Source organism: Belonocnema kinseyi, chromosome 9 (genome assembly GCF_010883055.1).
Source record: "Belonocnema kinseyi isolate 2016_QV_RU_SX_M_011 chromosome 9, B_treatae_v1, whole genome shotgun sequence".
Classification (NCBI taxonomy): domain Eukaryota; kingdom Metazoa; phylum Arthropoda; class Insecta; order Hymenoptera; family Cynipidae; genus Belonocnema; species Belonocnema kinseyi.
Genome location: NC_046665.1, coordinates 33,603,975 through 33,618,489, shown reverse-complemented (window position 1 = coordinate 33,618,489; position 14,515 = coordinate 33,603,975). Strand labels below are relative to the sequence as shown.

At 32.1% G+C, this 14,515-nt stretch overlaps 1 protein-coding gene across 1 annotated transcript in view; it reads right to left on the bottom strand.

Moving 5' to 3' along the window:
- Window positions 1-14,515, bottom strand: part of LOC117180469 (protein FAM102B) — a 133,181-nt gene that overhangs the window by 40,561 nt on the left and 78,105 nt on the right. The window contains exons 2-4 of the mRNA XM_033372968.1: window positions 9,710-9,915; window positions 8,816-9,035; window positions 6,440-7,069 (exon numbers count right to left, since the gene is read on the bottom strand). Coding sequence (XP_033228859.1) covers window positions 6,440-7,069; window positions 8,816-9,035; window positions 9,710-9,915 — 1,056 coding nt within the window. The remainder of the gene's footprint in view (window positions 1-6,439; window positions 7,070-8,815; window positions 9,036-9,709; window positions 9,916-14,515) is intronic.

Below are 14,515 nucleotides of genomic sequence, written 5' to 3'. Positions count from 1 at the left end.
GAAATGGGTTGCGCGCGCAACCCAGGCATTTATATCGTCTCCTACCATATTCACACGGACATAGACGTGTCATAGTATTGGACCACGTCTCGTTTCAGATCTTAGATCACTGCGCCCACCAGTGTCTCCAGAACGTGGGATTTTTCGGCCCCCACCACTCTCCCATCTGGGAGCGACACATTCGAACATAGCGTGTCGGTGAGTCGGCTCTGTTAAATGCTGCGAAACCCAGCCTCGTGTAAAGCCGAAAATGCACGAGGAAGAACCCGAGCTCTTCCGAGTTAAATGCTGCGAAGACCAGCCTCGTGTAAAGCCAAAAATGAACGAGCAGGAACTCGAGCTCTCACGAATGACGATCTAGCTACTCCTCAAATTTATTCAGGTTTTGAAATCCCGAGTTATCTTATAACCTTATCTTTAAAAATTATTCAAATTTTTCCTGATTTTTGTTAACTCTGCAAAATTTAAAAAAAATACCTTCAAAGATTTTCAGATGCTTTGAGAATATTTGAAATCTTTTGCAATGTTTTGAAATGTTTAAAAATAATGTTTTCAAATTAATTGTTTGAAATAAAAAATTATGTTAATTATTCCTTTAAAAATCTTTACAAGCTTTAATTATTTTCGAATCGTTCCAAGATTTTTGAATATCTCTTAAACTTACTCAAATTTGAAAGAATTATGTTCCTTAATTTTTCTAAAGTTAAGTAATATGGAAAAATTACAACATTTTGCTTCAAAATATTTTACGTATTTTTTAAACATTTTAGGAAATAATAAAAAATGTTTTGTAATCTTTTTTCAATTTTCTGTCATAATTCATTCCAAAAAATTATTTACATTTTTCCCAAGGAGTTTCTTTCATTATCTTTCATTATCTGAAAGTCCTTCGTTTATCGAGTTTTATTCTTATTTTTTCATTTTATATACATATCTATTATATCTTATCAAAATTTAATATAAATAAATCTCAAATGTTAAGTGTATTTAAATACTACAATTTTTAATGTTTTCAAAGTTTTAGAAATAATTCAACAAATTTTATGTGTAATTAAAATAAACTTTGTTTAAATCTCATTCAACTTATTCCAAGTTATCCTTTTTGAATTTTCAACATTCATGTAATTACTTATACTGATTAGAAGCAATTGAACCTCTTGCGATTAAAAGCGGGGATTCTGCTTGAGAAGAAATATGCTGGAAGTAATTTAAAAAAAAAATCATTCGAATTTTAATTTTAAAGGCTGATAATTGTACACAACTTCCAGACGCATCTTTCTTCTTCTTCTACAAGAATTTTTAGGTTTGTCAGTTTTTTAAATCAGTTTATCCTACGTTTCTAAAACTCCTCTGAAGTTTAAATTCTTTTTTAATCAATTCGACTCAATATTTATTGAATTTATTCGATTATTTACATTTAAAAAAATTTGTAAAGTTATCGAATTAAAAAATGTTGATTTTAAAACCTTTTACACTCTTTTTCGAAATTTTAGGAAATTGTTTGATGTGTTTAAAAATCTTGTTTAATTTTCTTTTAAAGCACATTTTTCAAAATAAAAAATCATTGAAAATTTTCACACGATAATTAGGAAAATAATTCTTTTTTTATAATCTTATCAGGTCTTCTAAGCTTTCATTATTCAAATTTTTCCTGATTTTTTTTTATTTTGCAAAATTAAAAAAAATTGCCTTTAAAATTTGTCAGATGCTTTGAACATTTTTGACGTATTTTTGAATGTTTTGAGAAGCTTTAAAATAATCTCCTAAAATGAACTTTTCGAAATAAAAAATTATTTTAATTATTTCTAGGAACCAATTGCTTGAATTCTTTAAAAATCTAAGTTTCTAACACAATTTAAGTTTAAAATTCGATTTGAATCTCTTCTATTCTTCTTAATATATCTTGCATTTACTCCATTTTGACATATTTATTATAATCTTACCAAATTGAAACATTTTGATTTAAAATTTTCTACACTCTTCCTTTAAATTTTATGAAATCTTGAAAAAGTTCTGTTTCTAATCTTGTCGGACCTTCTAAGCTTTCTAATCATTGAAAACTATTTAAATTTTTCCTGATTTTCTTTGAAATTGGGGAAAATGAAAAAGATTGCCTTAAAATCTTCAGATTCTTTATTGACCATTTTAAACATAGTTTAAAATGTATTGGAATTTTTTTAATTCAAAATAAATTTAAATAAAAAAATGTGCAACAGAATTGCGCAAGAAGGGTTGATAAGAATTAATTTCCTTATTTTTTTCTTAAAATTATAGAACAAAGCAAAATTGCCTGAACTTTCATTCTCTGGACACCCTGCGAAATTCAGTTTGCTTAAAAACTCCTCTAAATAGCAGGTTAGCCACCGAAAACGAATCGTGAAGTCGGAAGGTGGGGGGGGGGGGCTTCGAGCTCGTGCTCGTGCTCGTGCATTTTCGGCTCTACAGCAGTGGTCGGCAAACTTTTTGCTTAATTTTCAGGTATGGTCAGGCTCCACGCGACTTAATTTTTTCTACGGCTTTTTGGTCTAGCCATATTCCTTAGTGTGAGTGAGATTAGTCCAGCAAGGGTCTTTTGTCCACAGGTATGTCAAAGTACGGAAACTTTAAAATTTTGAATTTTTCAACTAGCGACTTGAAAATAGCATTATCAGCATCTACGAATTTTTCCGATTCCAATGATATATTACTTGCCTAGAAAAGTTAAAATTTTGAAGGAGTTTAATATAAAGAAACATCAGCTTTACAGTCAATTTAATACTAAATACTTCTCCAATTTTTAACCTTTATAGACAAATTACATGTCTTTGGGATCGGAAAAATACGGAGATTGCAAATATATTACTTTCAAGTTACTGATTGCAAAGTCACGAATTTATTAATCTCACTTTTTTCCCCCATTTTTTAACAAAAATTACAAAAAAATTAGTTAATTAAAAAAGTTTAAATTTTTTTTATTTTTAAATATATCATTTAAAAATGATTCATTTTATTTATATATAAAATTTTATTTATCTAATTTTATTTATAATCTAATAAATCTAATTTTATTTATATATAAAAAATCATTTATATTTCATTTTAAACTAATTTTAATTAAAAAATTAACAAAAAAAGCAGGAGGAGCTGAAGGAATCACCTCGCTCGGCGTCATGGGATCGTACAATTCCGTCCCGCTTAGAAGTTCTGTGAAAAGGTATTTAATCTCAGTAATAGATATTCGACGAGGTACGAAGGCCGCCGTTTTCCACGTTCGACTCAAGAATGCTATTTTCTATTTCCATTGTACATGCAAGAGCTTTGTTTATTAAGGTTTATGTGACAAGAAAAGTTATCCTGTTATAATATTTGAAGTTTTTCCATGAAGTTTTTATGAGCGCGCGAGAATGGAGTATATTTGAAAGGAAGTAAATGCAAGGAGCGAAGATTGTAAGTAAAAGATAAAGAAATTATATAGTTTATAAATAAATTAAATTAGTTTGAAAATAATGAAACTTTTGAGATGCGTGATCTAAAGTATAAACAAATATATAACATCTAACTTGTAATATAGAAGAAATACTTAGAAATATGGATAACATAACATCTCAAGGCACCTGAGGAATTGTACCTTTTAACGCGAATGAAATGAGGTATCATCCACCTAAGGAGAAAAAATAATATTGTTTTCGGGCTGAAAGCAGAAATAAATTAATGCAAAATATCGATATCATATCCTGTATTATGATAATATCCGTTTTTATATTTCGTATATACATAAGCACTAAATGAGAACAAGAGAACCCTGAGAGGGTACACAAAGTTACATGTTTAGATTTTATATTCATATGAAATAATGATTTCAATGGTATTTTCAATAGAAACACCATTACAATTTTTACAAAGTTAATCTTAAGACGACGCGCTTTCACAAACGGATAGCGTCAGCAGTGTCCGCTTCTTGCACCTTATTTGAATATTGAGAATGTAGCCATAATTCATGATTTCAAATCTTTAGAGTGAAGACCGAGACGCTAACGGTTGCTATGGTAACCAAGATGGCTAAAAGTGGTGGAGTGTAAATGGGGACGAAATTGAGGGAGCTGATGGCTAGACCGTGTATTCTTAGATCATGGTGCCGACCACTGCTCTATAGGAGGCTGGCCTACGCAACATGTAGCAGAGCCGACTCACCGACACGCTACGTTTGAATGGGTCGCTCCCAGATGAGAGAGTGGTGGGGGCCGAAAAATCCCAGGTTCTGGAGACACTGCCGCCCACTAACGTGCTAGGAGGACGCGGTTGCCATAGAAACGGTGAAAAGTTGAAGAGGGCAGCACCTCGATATAGTCGAAAATGCAGTTAGATTTATATATCGGCCGTCCCCACCACTGACCCATGCCGTATCTAGGACCTAATATCTGTGCTACGGCGTAGAAATGAAAACAAGCATGAAGTTGGCTACACGATTCCTGCGATCAAGTGCAGCCAAATTACGCGGGTTTGCATTCCCATATTTCACCCGTGGAGCGTATAATACATTTCTTGATTAGTATGCGGAAATGTGATGGTTTGAATAACGAGTAACGACAAAGGGCCGACAAGCAACAATAAACAAGTAACCTAACTTTTCATCTGCCAAATACGACCGACGAAGAATGGCAGTACTGTTTCACGCTTGAAAACCTCTTTAGCGTACAGTTTCAACCAATCACCGAGAATAAATGAGATTCCCCCGGCCATCATTCATCCAATTACGGAGAATAAAGTAACTTTACTCAAGGGTAAATTTATTTTCATCTCGGTGATTCGATAATGCAAAATATTACACCACAGTGTGCTGCAAAAGGCTATTTTCGCGATATTCGACGAGGTACGAAGGCCGCCGTTTTCCACGTTCGACTCAAGAATGCTATTTTCTATTTCCATTGTACATGCAAGAGCATGTAGAGAAAGAAAAGCTTCTAGTATAGGGGTCTACTCACCCAGCAATTTCCCAATACCCCACCCCATTAATTGTTTGCTTGAAATTTGTAATTTAAATAGGCTTTTCCCACTTTACTGCCACTTGACGGCTCAAACATAAAACTTCAGGGTCGTAGCTTGAACAGTTTTTTTAGCCAAGGTAAGATACAAATATACGTTATCACGAGATTATAAGAGTTTCTTACGAAACTCTAAAAAATAGCAAAAATAACAAAATTTTACAAATGGGAAAAATGTGTATCAACCAAAACAATTGGAGGTTAAATTTCTCTTAACATGAGTAAAAAATTGTGTTAAAAAAAGAGTGAAATAAATATTTGCTCTTTTATTAGTTCAGAGTGGAATTAATCAGTTATAGATGATAACAAAATTGAGCAGTATGGGAAAAGAACGATGAGAAACCTATGAAATGCTGTGAAAAAGCAGAGATAAGTAATATTCCAAAAGCTCAAAGTTAAAAATCGCTCATTATTAAATGCATTTTTCCATGTTATCATATGAAAGTAAGTTTACATGTTTAAAGTTTATTTTTAAGAAATAGAGATTATCTTTTTTTTCAAAGCCTATTGGTAAAGTTAAAGTTTGTTTCAAAACTGAGGGATGTTATCCGGAACTATCATCAAATATAAAAAAAGGTTCAAGGCTATATGCGAACATACGTGGGCGTCCGCATGACGGGCCCTTATGGCCGGTATGGAATTACATACAGAATCATGTAGGCCTTTTTCAAGCTGGAACTTCGAAAAACCGTTTTTCGAGAAAAACGCATTCAAACTTGGCAAGAGCCATAAGCACGCATGTTACATTTTTTGTTCGAACATGGAATATACCTACTTCCGATTACAATCTGAATATGAGTGTAGTCCTAATGAATTCAATATAGGAACTTTACCGGCTTTACATGCGGACGCCCACATATATTATAGTATTTGATTACAGTTTTGTAAAATCTTTAAAATCAGCCCGAGAACATTGAAATGGAACATTTTTCAGCATTTTGGAAGATATTAATAATAATATTTACAAACATATTGAAATTTTCACTTTGTTCGTAATATCTCCTTACAGAGTTAACTTAATGACTTGAAAAAATAGCCAGTCTTATACTTCCGGAGTTATTAAAAAAGTCGGTTTTTGTTGTCGAATAAATTATGAATAGTTAAACAATAGTTTGTTGGAATGTAATTAAGAATATCTAATAAATTATCTTTCTGAGGATTATGTTATGAAAAAATAAAGTTAATAACTAGCGACAATCTGAATTATAATATCTGAATTATATTATTATTATTATTATTTTCCTAACATTCAAGCCACTAATTTCCAGCAATTCGTTCACCCTCCCTTGAAAAAGCAGATAATAACTACAATGAAGAAGCAAATTTCTCACGTTCAGGTAGAAGCAAACGTAAAGTCGTCAAATCTTGAAAACGGAAGAAACCTTAACGAAAGTGCTAAAGAGGTTGGTGAGACCTACCTGAGGGTCTGAGTCGTGGTCGCGGAGAGTGTCGAGGCTCTAGGATTATCGGGTCTGTGAAGAGGACCAGGAGAGGAAACAGCTCTAGCCTGATCAGCCAATCTTAAAACCGGACTCGTATTTCCTTTTTCAATACAATCACATGTCTTTGAAAAACCGCGCCAACTCGTTTGGCTAATTTTTGGCTTTGATACTGTTTTTTGTCCGTTTTTATTTCGTTCATCTCGCGAGTCCAAATTGTTTTTTTCATGTTTCCTAAACGAATGGCGCGGAACATCCTGGGCACCTGGTACCTTAAAAATTCCACCCGTGTGATTATTATTCGTCGCGTTATGAATTACGACAAGACCATTTCGGACTTTAGCTTTCTCATCAGAAAGCTTAGTGTTCGAAATAGACGTCCCGATAACAGCCGCTACTTTCGATTGGCGCTGCAATTTGCGATCCTCCCGCTTCTTTGAAGAGAGAGGACTCGAAGAGGGCCAAAACTGATTAGGCGAATCCACGAGAGCTAAGGAGGAAGACGTGGGTGATGTGGGATCATTGGGAGACTCGACATTGCTGGCTTCGTAACTTTGAGTTTGGGAGAGGGTCGGAAGGCGTGGAGCCCAAATCGGCCAAGAAGGTGACCTATAAAGATGATAACACAAACATATTCAGGCATGCAGAAATAATAAAATTAAACATGTAGGCCGCAAAAAGAACAAAAATAACTAAATGAACCGTGAAAAGTAAAATACATCAAAGAAAAAAAGAGAACAAAATTATCAAATGAACTTCTACGTTAGTCTTGATCCATCGTGAGCGAAGGCATTCGCTGGTACCAATTCTACTCTTACTTTTGAAGAGTACATAATTTCTGCAATCGGTGTACATACATTGCTGAAAGTAGTCTGCAGCCACTTGCAATCCAAGACTTTTAGATAGCCATATAAAATCGTCAAAATCAAATAGATAGAATTTTATTTGAAAATTCATCTTTGAATAGTTCTAAGAAATTGTACAAATTATGCTACCGAATCAATTCCAGATTTTTTACGTTTAAAATTATAACATTTTAAAGAAAAATCTATTACTTTTCCAGGTTTTGAGTAAAAAATCTTACAATTGAAAGATTTTTATATCGAACACCTCTAAATTAAAATCGTGAAACTTTAAGAATATCCATTTCACATTCTTCAATTTAAAATCTTGAAAACTTAAACATAGGAATTTTTAAATTTTACTTACAAAATTTTTTCATAACAAAATAAGATTTTCTTATTCAATTTTAAATGACATCACGAACAATAATATTGCAATTCTTATATAATGTGTTTCGTGTAATAACATTTTTCCCCCGAAACCTACTTTACCGTGAAAATTATTTCGAAATTCGAAATTGTTAACACTTTCAACAAATATTGCAAATTCTTCCAGATCTTTAGTTGTTAGAATTATTCAATTTTATATATCTAAATTTTTAATTGACGATGCTGAGAGTTTAAAAATGTTCAATTATGCAATTATTTTTGCCTGCAATCATTTGTACCTCGAAATTCAATGTTATGTATCCCTTGTTTACTTTACACATTCTCATAGGTGCAATTCTTCCGCAACAAATGTCCAAAGATCAGAGCGCTTTAATCTTGCGTGCGAGAAGTTTGCGAAAAAAATATAAGAAAATAGGCAAGCGAGAAAATCATTCCAAGTGCGTAGAGTTTCCTTGTAGGCTAAGGCAAAGGAGATGAATATTCAGAGTGTTTAGGAATCAATAAACAAGAAGACCTCGAGAACAAAGGATATTATGAAATGGGTCCATTTTCGGCCTCCAGTGCAATTAATGAGTATTCCAGTACGCTGCAGAGCGCGTATAAAGTGCGCGTGTATATAAAAAGTATTGCACTTTTTAAATTGAGTTTTTATGAGGCGATTGCCTCTGCCCTAACCATCAAGCTATTACATCAAAATGCCTCAGGCTTGTGCAACACCCCATTTCATTTCCTTAAAAGAAGCGCTGTGTTTATTTTCCTCCAGGAGGAAAAAAGGAACGCTAAAAATTGAAAGTACTGGGTAAAATTATGGCATAATTTAACTGGACCGAGAAAATAAGAAGGTTCATGAACTTTCAGTGAAAATAAAATGGCTTTTAACTTGCAGATTGCGTTTTGTTACGCAACGGTTAGAATACAAAAAACGAAAGTTGATGTAAAGAAGCCCGTTAGCAGAGACTCCATCCATTGTTATCGAAAAAGAAGAAGATGACGAAGAATAAGAAGATGGACGTGTCTATCCTCGGCAGAGAACGTTATAAGCTTCCTTATCCAAATTTCATTATGTTTCAGATACTCTTATTTTAGGGATATCATTTTGTCAACTTTTTCTCGATGTTCTTACCTAATGTGACCACTGTCACCACTACTACTTTGCCTACTGTGCTGGCTGTGGGAGTTTAATGATCCATATCCGGATCCTTTACTGAGCTGGCTTGTATTACTGCTATTTCTCGAGTGTCCAGACTCTGGTTGAGTCTCCGTTAAAGTTTCTGCAGGAGGAGCTGAAGGAATCACCTCGCTCGGCGTCATGGGATCGTACAATTCCGTCCCGCTTAGAAGTTCTGTGAAAAGGTATTTAATCTCAGTAATAGAAGTATTTACGAACTTTTATTGTAATATGTTGCACATACCTAAAAATGCGTAACATAGAATGCAGTAAATATTTGGAAATTAAAGGTTTACCTCAGAGAAGAAAAGAATGAAGAATTTAATCTAATCAATTCTTCGATTATTGACTCTCAATGCATCATCTCATGTCAAGCTGATTTCAGTTTTTAAGTTCACTCGGAATTTCACGCTTAGTTGAGATTTGACCCAACTTAAGGAAAAGACTATTAATATATCAAGTTTAGAACTCGACTTAAATCAAATTAAACTTGTAAAAAGTAACCTGATTTGAGTTTAGGAGCCGGCTCCAGTTTTTCAAGTTTCGGGATGACAGCTAATTGCAAACAAAAAATGCCTGGTTATTTCTTGGTTTACATACACTTTCCCCGATTAATACAAACGTGTTTTTACTACACATTTTTAAAATTCACAGTCAATAAATAATTTCCCTGTCATTTCCCGATTTCCCAATCCAGCGGCCACTCTAAGTGTGAAACTCGGATTGGATCCGGGTTAAATTTAAATTAATTTTACAAAACTCTATTCACGGTTTTGATGTTTCGATTTTAAAGTTATTTTCTGTTAACTATTTAAAGAAAAATAAGCTTAAAACTTAATAAAAAATTACCCGAAGAGAAGAGTGCCGGCCTCTTCTTAGGAAGACTACCGAATCCGCTGCTGGCACTGGCTATACTACCTGCTAAGGAACCAGTCGAAACGTAATCCTCCCGATTACTACATCTATCAGCCGAACTAACTTCGTCGGCCGTTACTCCAGGAATCCCAGGGACTCCGGGCACCGCTAACTGGGTTTGCTTCAACGACGGTGAGGGTCTGCAATTGAAAATAATTCAATTTTTAGATTCTGTAAAACAGGAGTGTGAGCGACATTTTAAACTTACGAAAATGAAAAAAGCAACTGCTTTGATTAACTAGACGCTTTTAAAATATTTGAACGCTCCATTTAAAATTATTTTATTTTAAAAACTTCATTTATAATTATTTATCCTCGAAACTGTTTACAATAAAATATTGGACAATAGGGTTGTTTCACTATTTTAGATAAAATAATTTTTTAATGCGTAAGTTTAATCCGAACCGAAGGTACGTTATAATTTTTTTTCTGTTGAGTCGTTTAACAGAAAAAAAATTATTATAAACTGAAGGCGGTTCAGAGGTTCTCATAATTATCTATCATGTGATGATGTCTTTGATGAAAACCATGAAAATTAACGAAACTCATGATAAAGGTTAGGCCACGGTCAGCTGCCAATTGTGACTATTTTGATTTGATAGCTTTGTTTATTAAGGTTTATGTGACAAGAAAAGTTATCCTGTTATAATATTTGAATTAAGAGTCAGTAGTACAATTATTAACAAATTTTAAAATCATACGTATTTACGAATTGTTCAGTAAACATGACTCCATTTAAGAACTTTTTCAATGAATTCTTTATACATACCATAAATATATCTATTTTCGGTAGATTTGATATTGGCTTTTACGAAACCCTTCTTTGAGACTTTTTTAAGGAATATTTTGCGAATTCTATTTTCGATGTACACATAACCAAAACAAAACATGGGAACAGAAAAAGATATTTAAGAATCAATGACACATGAGTTGTGATTGGTGGAAAATCCGACCCCTTTGACGTCAAAGGGGCCCTCCAATCGACATCGTGATAGAACATTCATATTTCAACATTAAATTAAAAATAGTAAACAATATGTAAAAAATATTTTATGGGCGTTTTTAAAATTAGAATTTTATATACCATAAAATCCATTTATGGGAAAAATGATATCTGACTTTGGAAACAACCCTATTTAAAAATATTTTTTAACCACCAATTACAAGTTTTCCATTTGATTGAATTAATATTTTATAATGTTAAATTTCAAGTTGTTTAATTACAAATATTAACATTTTCAATTGTCAACAGTCCTACGTCCCTATGTCATACAATAATAGGCAATTAGGGTACTTTTTAAAAATACAGACAGTGAAGAAACCTAAATTAAAGAAGAATAAGCAAATAAAGGAGGTGAATTAAATCTCTATAATTCGATATCTCCATGTTAAACTCTCCTGCCCGGGGTTAGCACTCTACGAGGTCTCTCCGTAAAGTATCCGACCTTGTGGTGTAGCAGGATAAACAGTTAATTCTGGTCAATGGCGATGATATCCACTTCAAAGTACACGTCTTTTGCAGCCACAACTTTCTTCCAGTGATCTTCCCACATTCGGGAGCACTCCTCAAGGCCATCTTTCGGAATAACTAGCAGCTGCTTCGTCGCAATCTGTTTTATTTTCTCGTGTTTCGAAATATTTTTCCGTTCAGAGGATACTTCAGTTCAAGAAATAGCCAGAATTCACAGAAAGCTAGGTCAGGATTGTATGGGAGCTGCCGAATTTGCGTAATCTTTCACCAAAAATTGATGAATAAGCCACGAAAAATGAGCTGGTGCGTTACCGTGGTGAAGCACCTAGTTGCTACTTTTCCACAAATCAGGCGGTTTTCTTCTGACTGCGTCACGTGATCGCTTCAGAACCTCTTGGTAATACTCTCTGTTTACGGTCTGACCTTTTGTAGCGTATTCGTGGAGTAAATCACCTTCCCGGTCGAAGAAAACAGTGAGCATTGGCTTGAAGTGGCTGTATTCAAATGACTTACCGTGTGGCTCATAGACCCAACACGACCATACGAACTCGACTGGCCTCATTTTTTGTACAATATTTGTTCGGTGCCTTCCGGCATAATTATTTACAACGCGCACGAGTTTAGACGTTTACGCCACTGACTACGCTGATCGATTAGACATTATCAAAGCCATGTCACTTTTGGGACCTCACAAAGGTGCTGTCTACATGATAAATATCTGTTTTTGACAATAGCCCACCCAGTTACAAAGTTTACTTAGGCATTAGGTGCAAAAACAAAACGTGTTTGAAGAGTTTGATTGCTAAATTTAGATAGAAGAGTTTAGCATGAAGGTATAACCGAACTGTCTTTATTTAAAAGTTTTTTACTATTAGTCAAAGAGTGCAGATATCCTAAAAGCTGATAAATGCACCTCATCGAGTACGAAGGTCCCCATATACATATAACACAGCCAATTTAGAAATCGAACGACAAGCCAGAGCTGCCAGATCGTGGATGAAATTTACCCCCACCATACCTACCGTTTGGGAGCTGCAAAACAGAAGATGCATGATTACCACTGTGAGTTCGTGTGTAAGCCGAAAATGCACGATTCGACTTCGGTCTTCTGCTATACGATGATTGCCGATCTGAAAGCTTCGGAAGACTTCGGTGGTCTTCTATTTATATCTCGATCCCCATTTGGAAGAAATGGAAGAAGTTGGCGAATTTAATGTTTCGCATGATTCTTTATTTCATGCATGAGTCGTTTTTGAGGTTATGTTTTTCAGGTGTATATAGTACGAGTATTATTACTATTATATATATTATTAATGTCAATATTATAATTATAAAATATAACATTAATTTTAATTAATAGTTGACTAACTTTTAATAGAAATAGTTAAACTTTCAACAAAAAACAATTAGTTTTCTGCAGAAAAAAATTTGAATAAAAGACAACAATTTTTTAAAAAATGTTAATTTGTTTTAAACAAAATATATAAATTTTAAAACAAAAAGTTAAATTTTTATGCAAAAGCCTGAATTGTATATGAAAAAAGGCATTTTTAATAAAATACATGAACTTTGCACAAAAGAACTTTATTTTCCACCACGTCTAATTTTCTATACAAAAATTAATGTTTAATCATAGTTAAATTTTCGACAAAAAAGATTATTCTTTTTTGTAGTTAAAGGAAATGAATTTTTAAGCAAAAAAAAAAAACAAAAATTCTACAAAATAGTTACATTTTCAGAAAAGAAATTTTGTCAACTAAATTGATAAATCATCAACAGTAATTTAATATGATATTTTGAAGGATTTGAAATATTTCAGGAATTTTTCCAAATTTCAAGGAATTTTCAAGAGATTTAAACAATTTCAAGAGATTTCAACGGATTTTTAAGGATTATAAATATTTGAGGATGTTTTAACAGATGTCAAGGAATTTTCATCCTATTTTTCTAATTTTAAGGAATTTCACAGAATTTGAAAGAAGTAGTTTAAAAACTTTAAAAAAAGGTCAAGGTATCTCAAAATATTTTGAAGGTATTGTAATATTTGAGAGTATTTAACAATTTTCCAAGGAATTTTCAATTCATTACGGTGATCTTATCTGAGATTTTGAAAGATTTAATATATTTTAGGATATTTTAATAGATTGAAAGGAATTTTAAATTTATTTCAATAATGTAGTATGAGATTGTAAATGATTTGAAATATTTTAGGGTATTTTTGAATTTTCAAGAAATTTTCAAGAGATTTAAAAATATTTCAAAGGATTTTAAATATTTGAGGATGTTAAAAAAGATTTCACTGAATTTTTTATTCATTTTTATAAATTAAAGGAATTTCAAAGAATTTTAATAATTATAGCAGGGTTGTTTAAAAAACTCCAAATTACCTTAAAAATCTTCAAAAGATGTCAAGATTTTTCAAAAGATTTTCAAGGTTTCGAAATATTTGAAAGTATTTTAAAAGGTTCCGAAGAATTTTGAATTGATTACAGTAATTTAATATGAGATTTTAAATGACTTAATACATCTCAGGATATTTTACTAGATTCCAAGGAATTTTCAATTGATTTCAATAATTTAGTATGAGATTTTAAAGGATTTAAAATATTCTAGGGTATTTTTAAAATTGCAAGAAATTTTCATGAGCTTTGCAAAATTTCAATAGATTTTAAAGGATTTTAAGTATTATAGTTTTAAAACATTTCAAGGAATTTTCAATTAATTTCAATAATTGGAAGCAATTTCAAAGATATTTAACTATTTTTTTTATTTTTCTGGTTGAAAGTGGAACTGCTTTGTTAAAAATTTAGTTTTTTTTTTGGTTGATGATTTATCAATTTAGTTGACAAAATTTCTTTTCTGAAAATTTAACTATTTTGTAGAATTTTCGTTTTGTTTTTGCTTAAAAATTCATTTCCTTTAACTACAAAAAAATAATCTTTTTTGTCGAAAATTTAACTATGATTAAACATTAATTTTTGTATACAAAATTAGACGTGGTGGAAAATAAATTTCTTTTGTACAAAGTGCATGTATTTGATTAAAAATGCATTTCTTTCATATACAATTCAGCCTTTTGCATAAAAATTTAACTTTTTGTTTTAAAATTTATATATTTTGTTTAAAACAAATTAAAAATTTTTAACAAATTTTTGTCTTTTATTCAAATTTTTTCCGCAGAAAACTAATTGTTTTTTGTTGAGAGTTTAACTATTTCTATTAAAAGTTAGTCAACTATTAATTAAAATTAATGTTAAATTTTATAATTA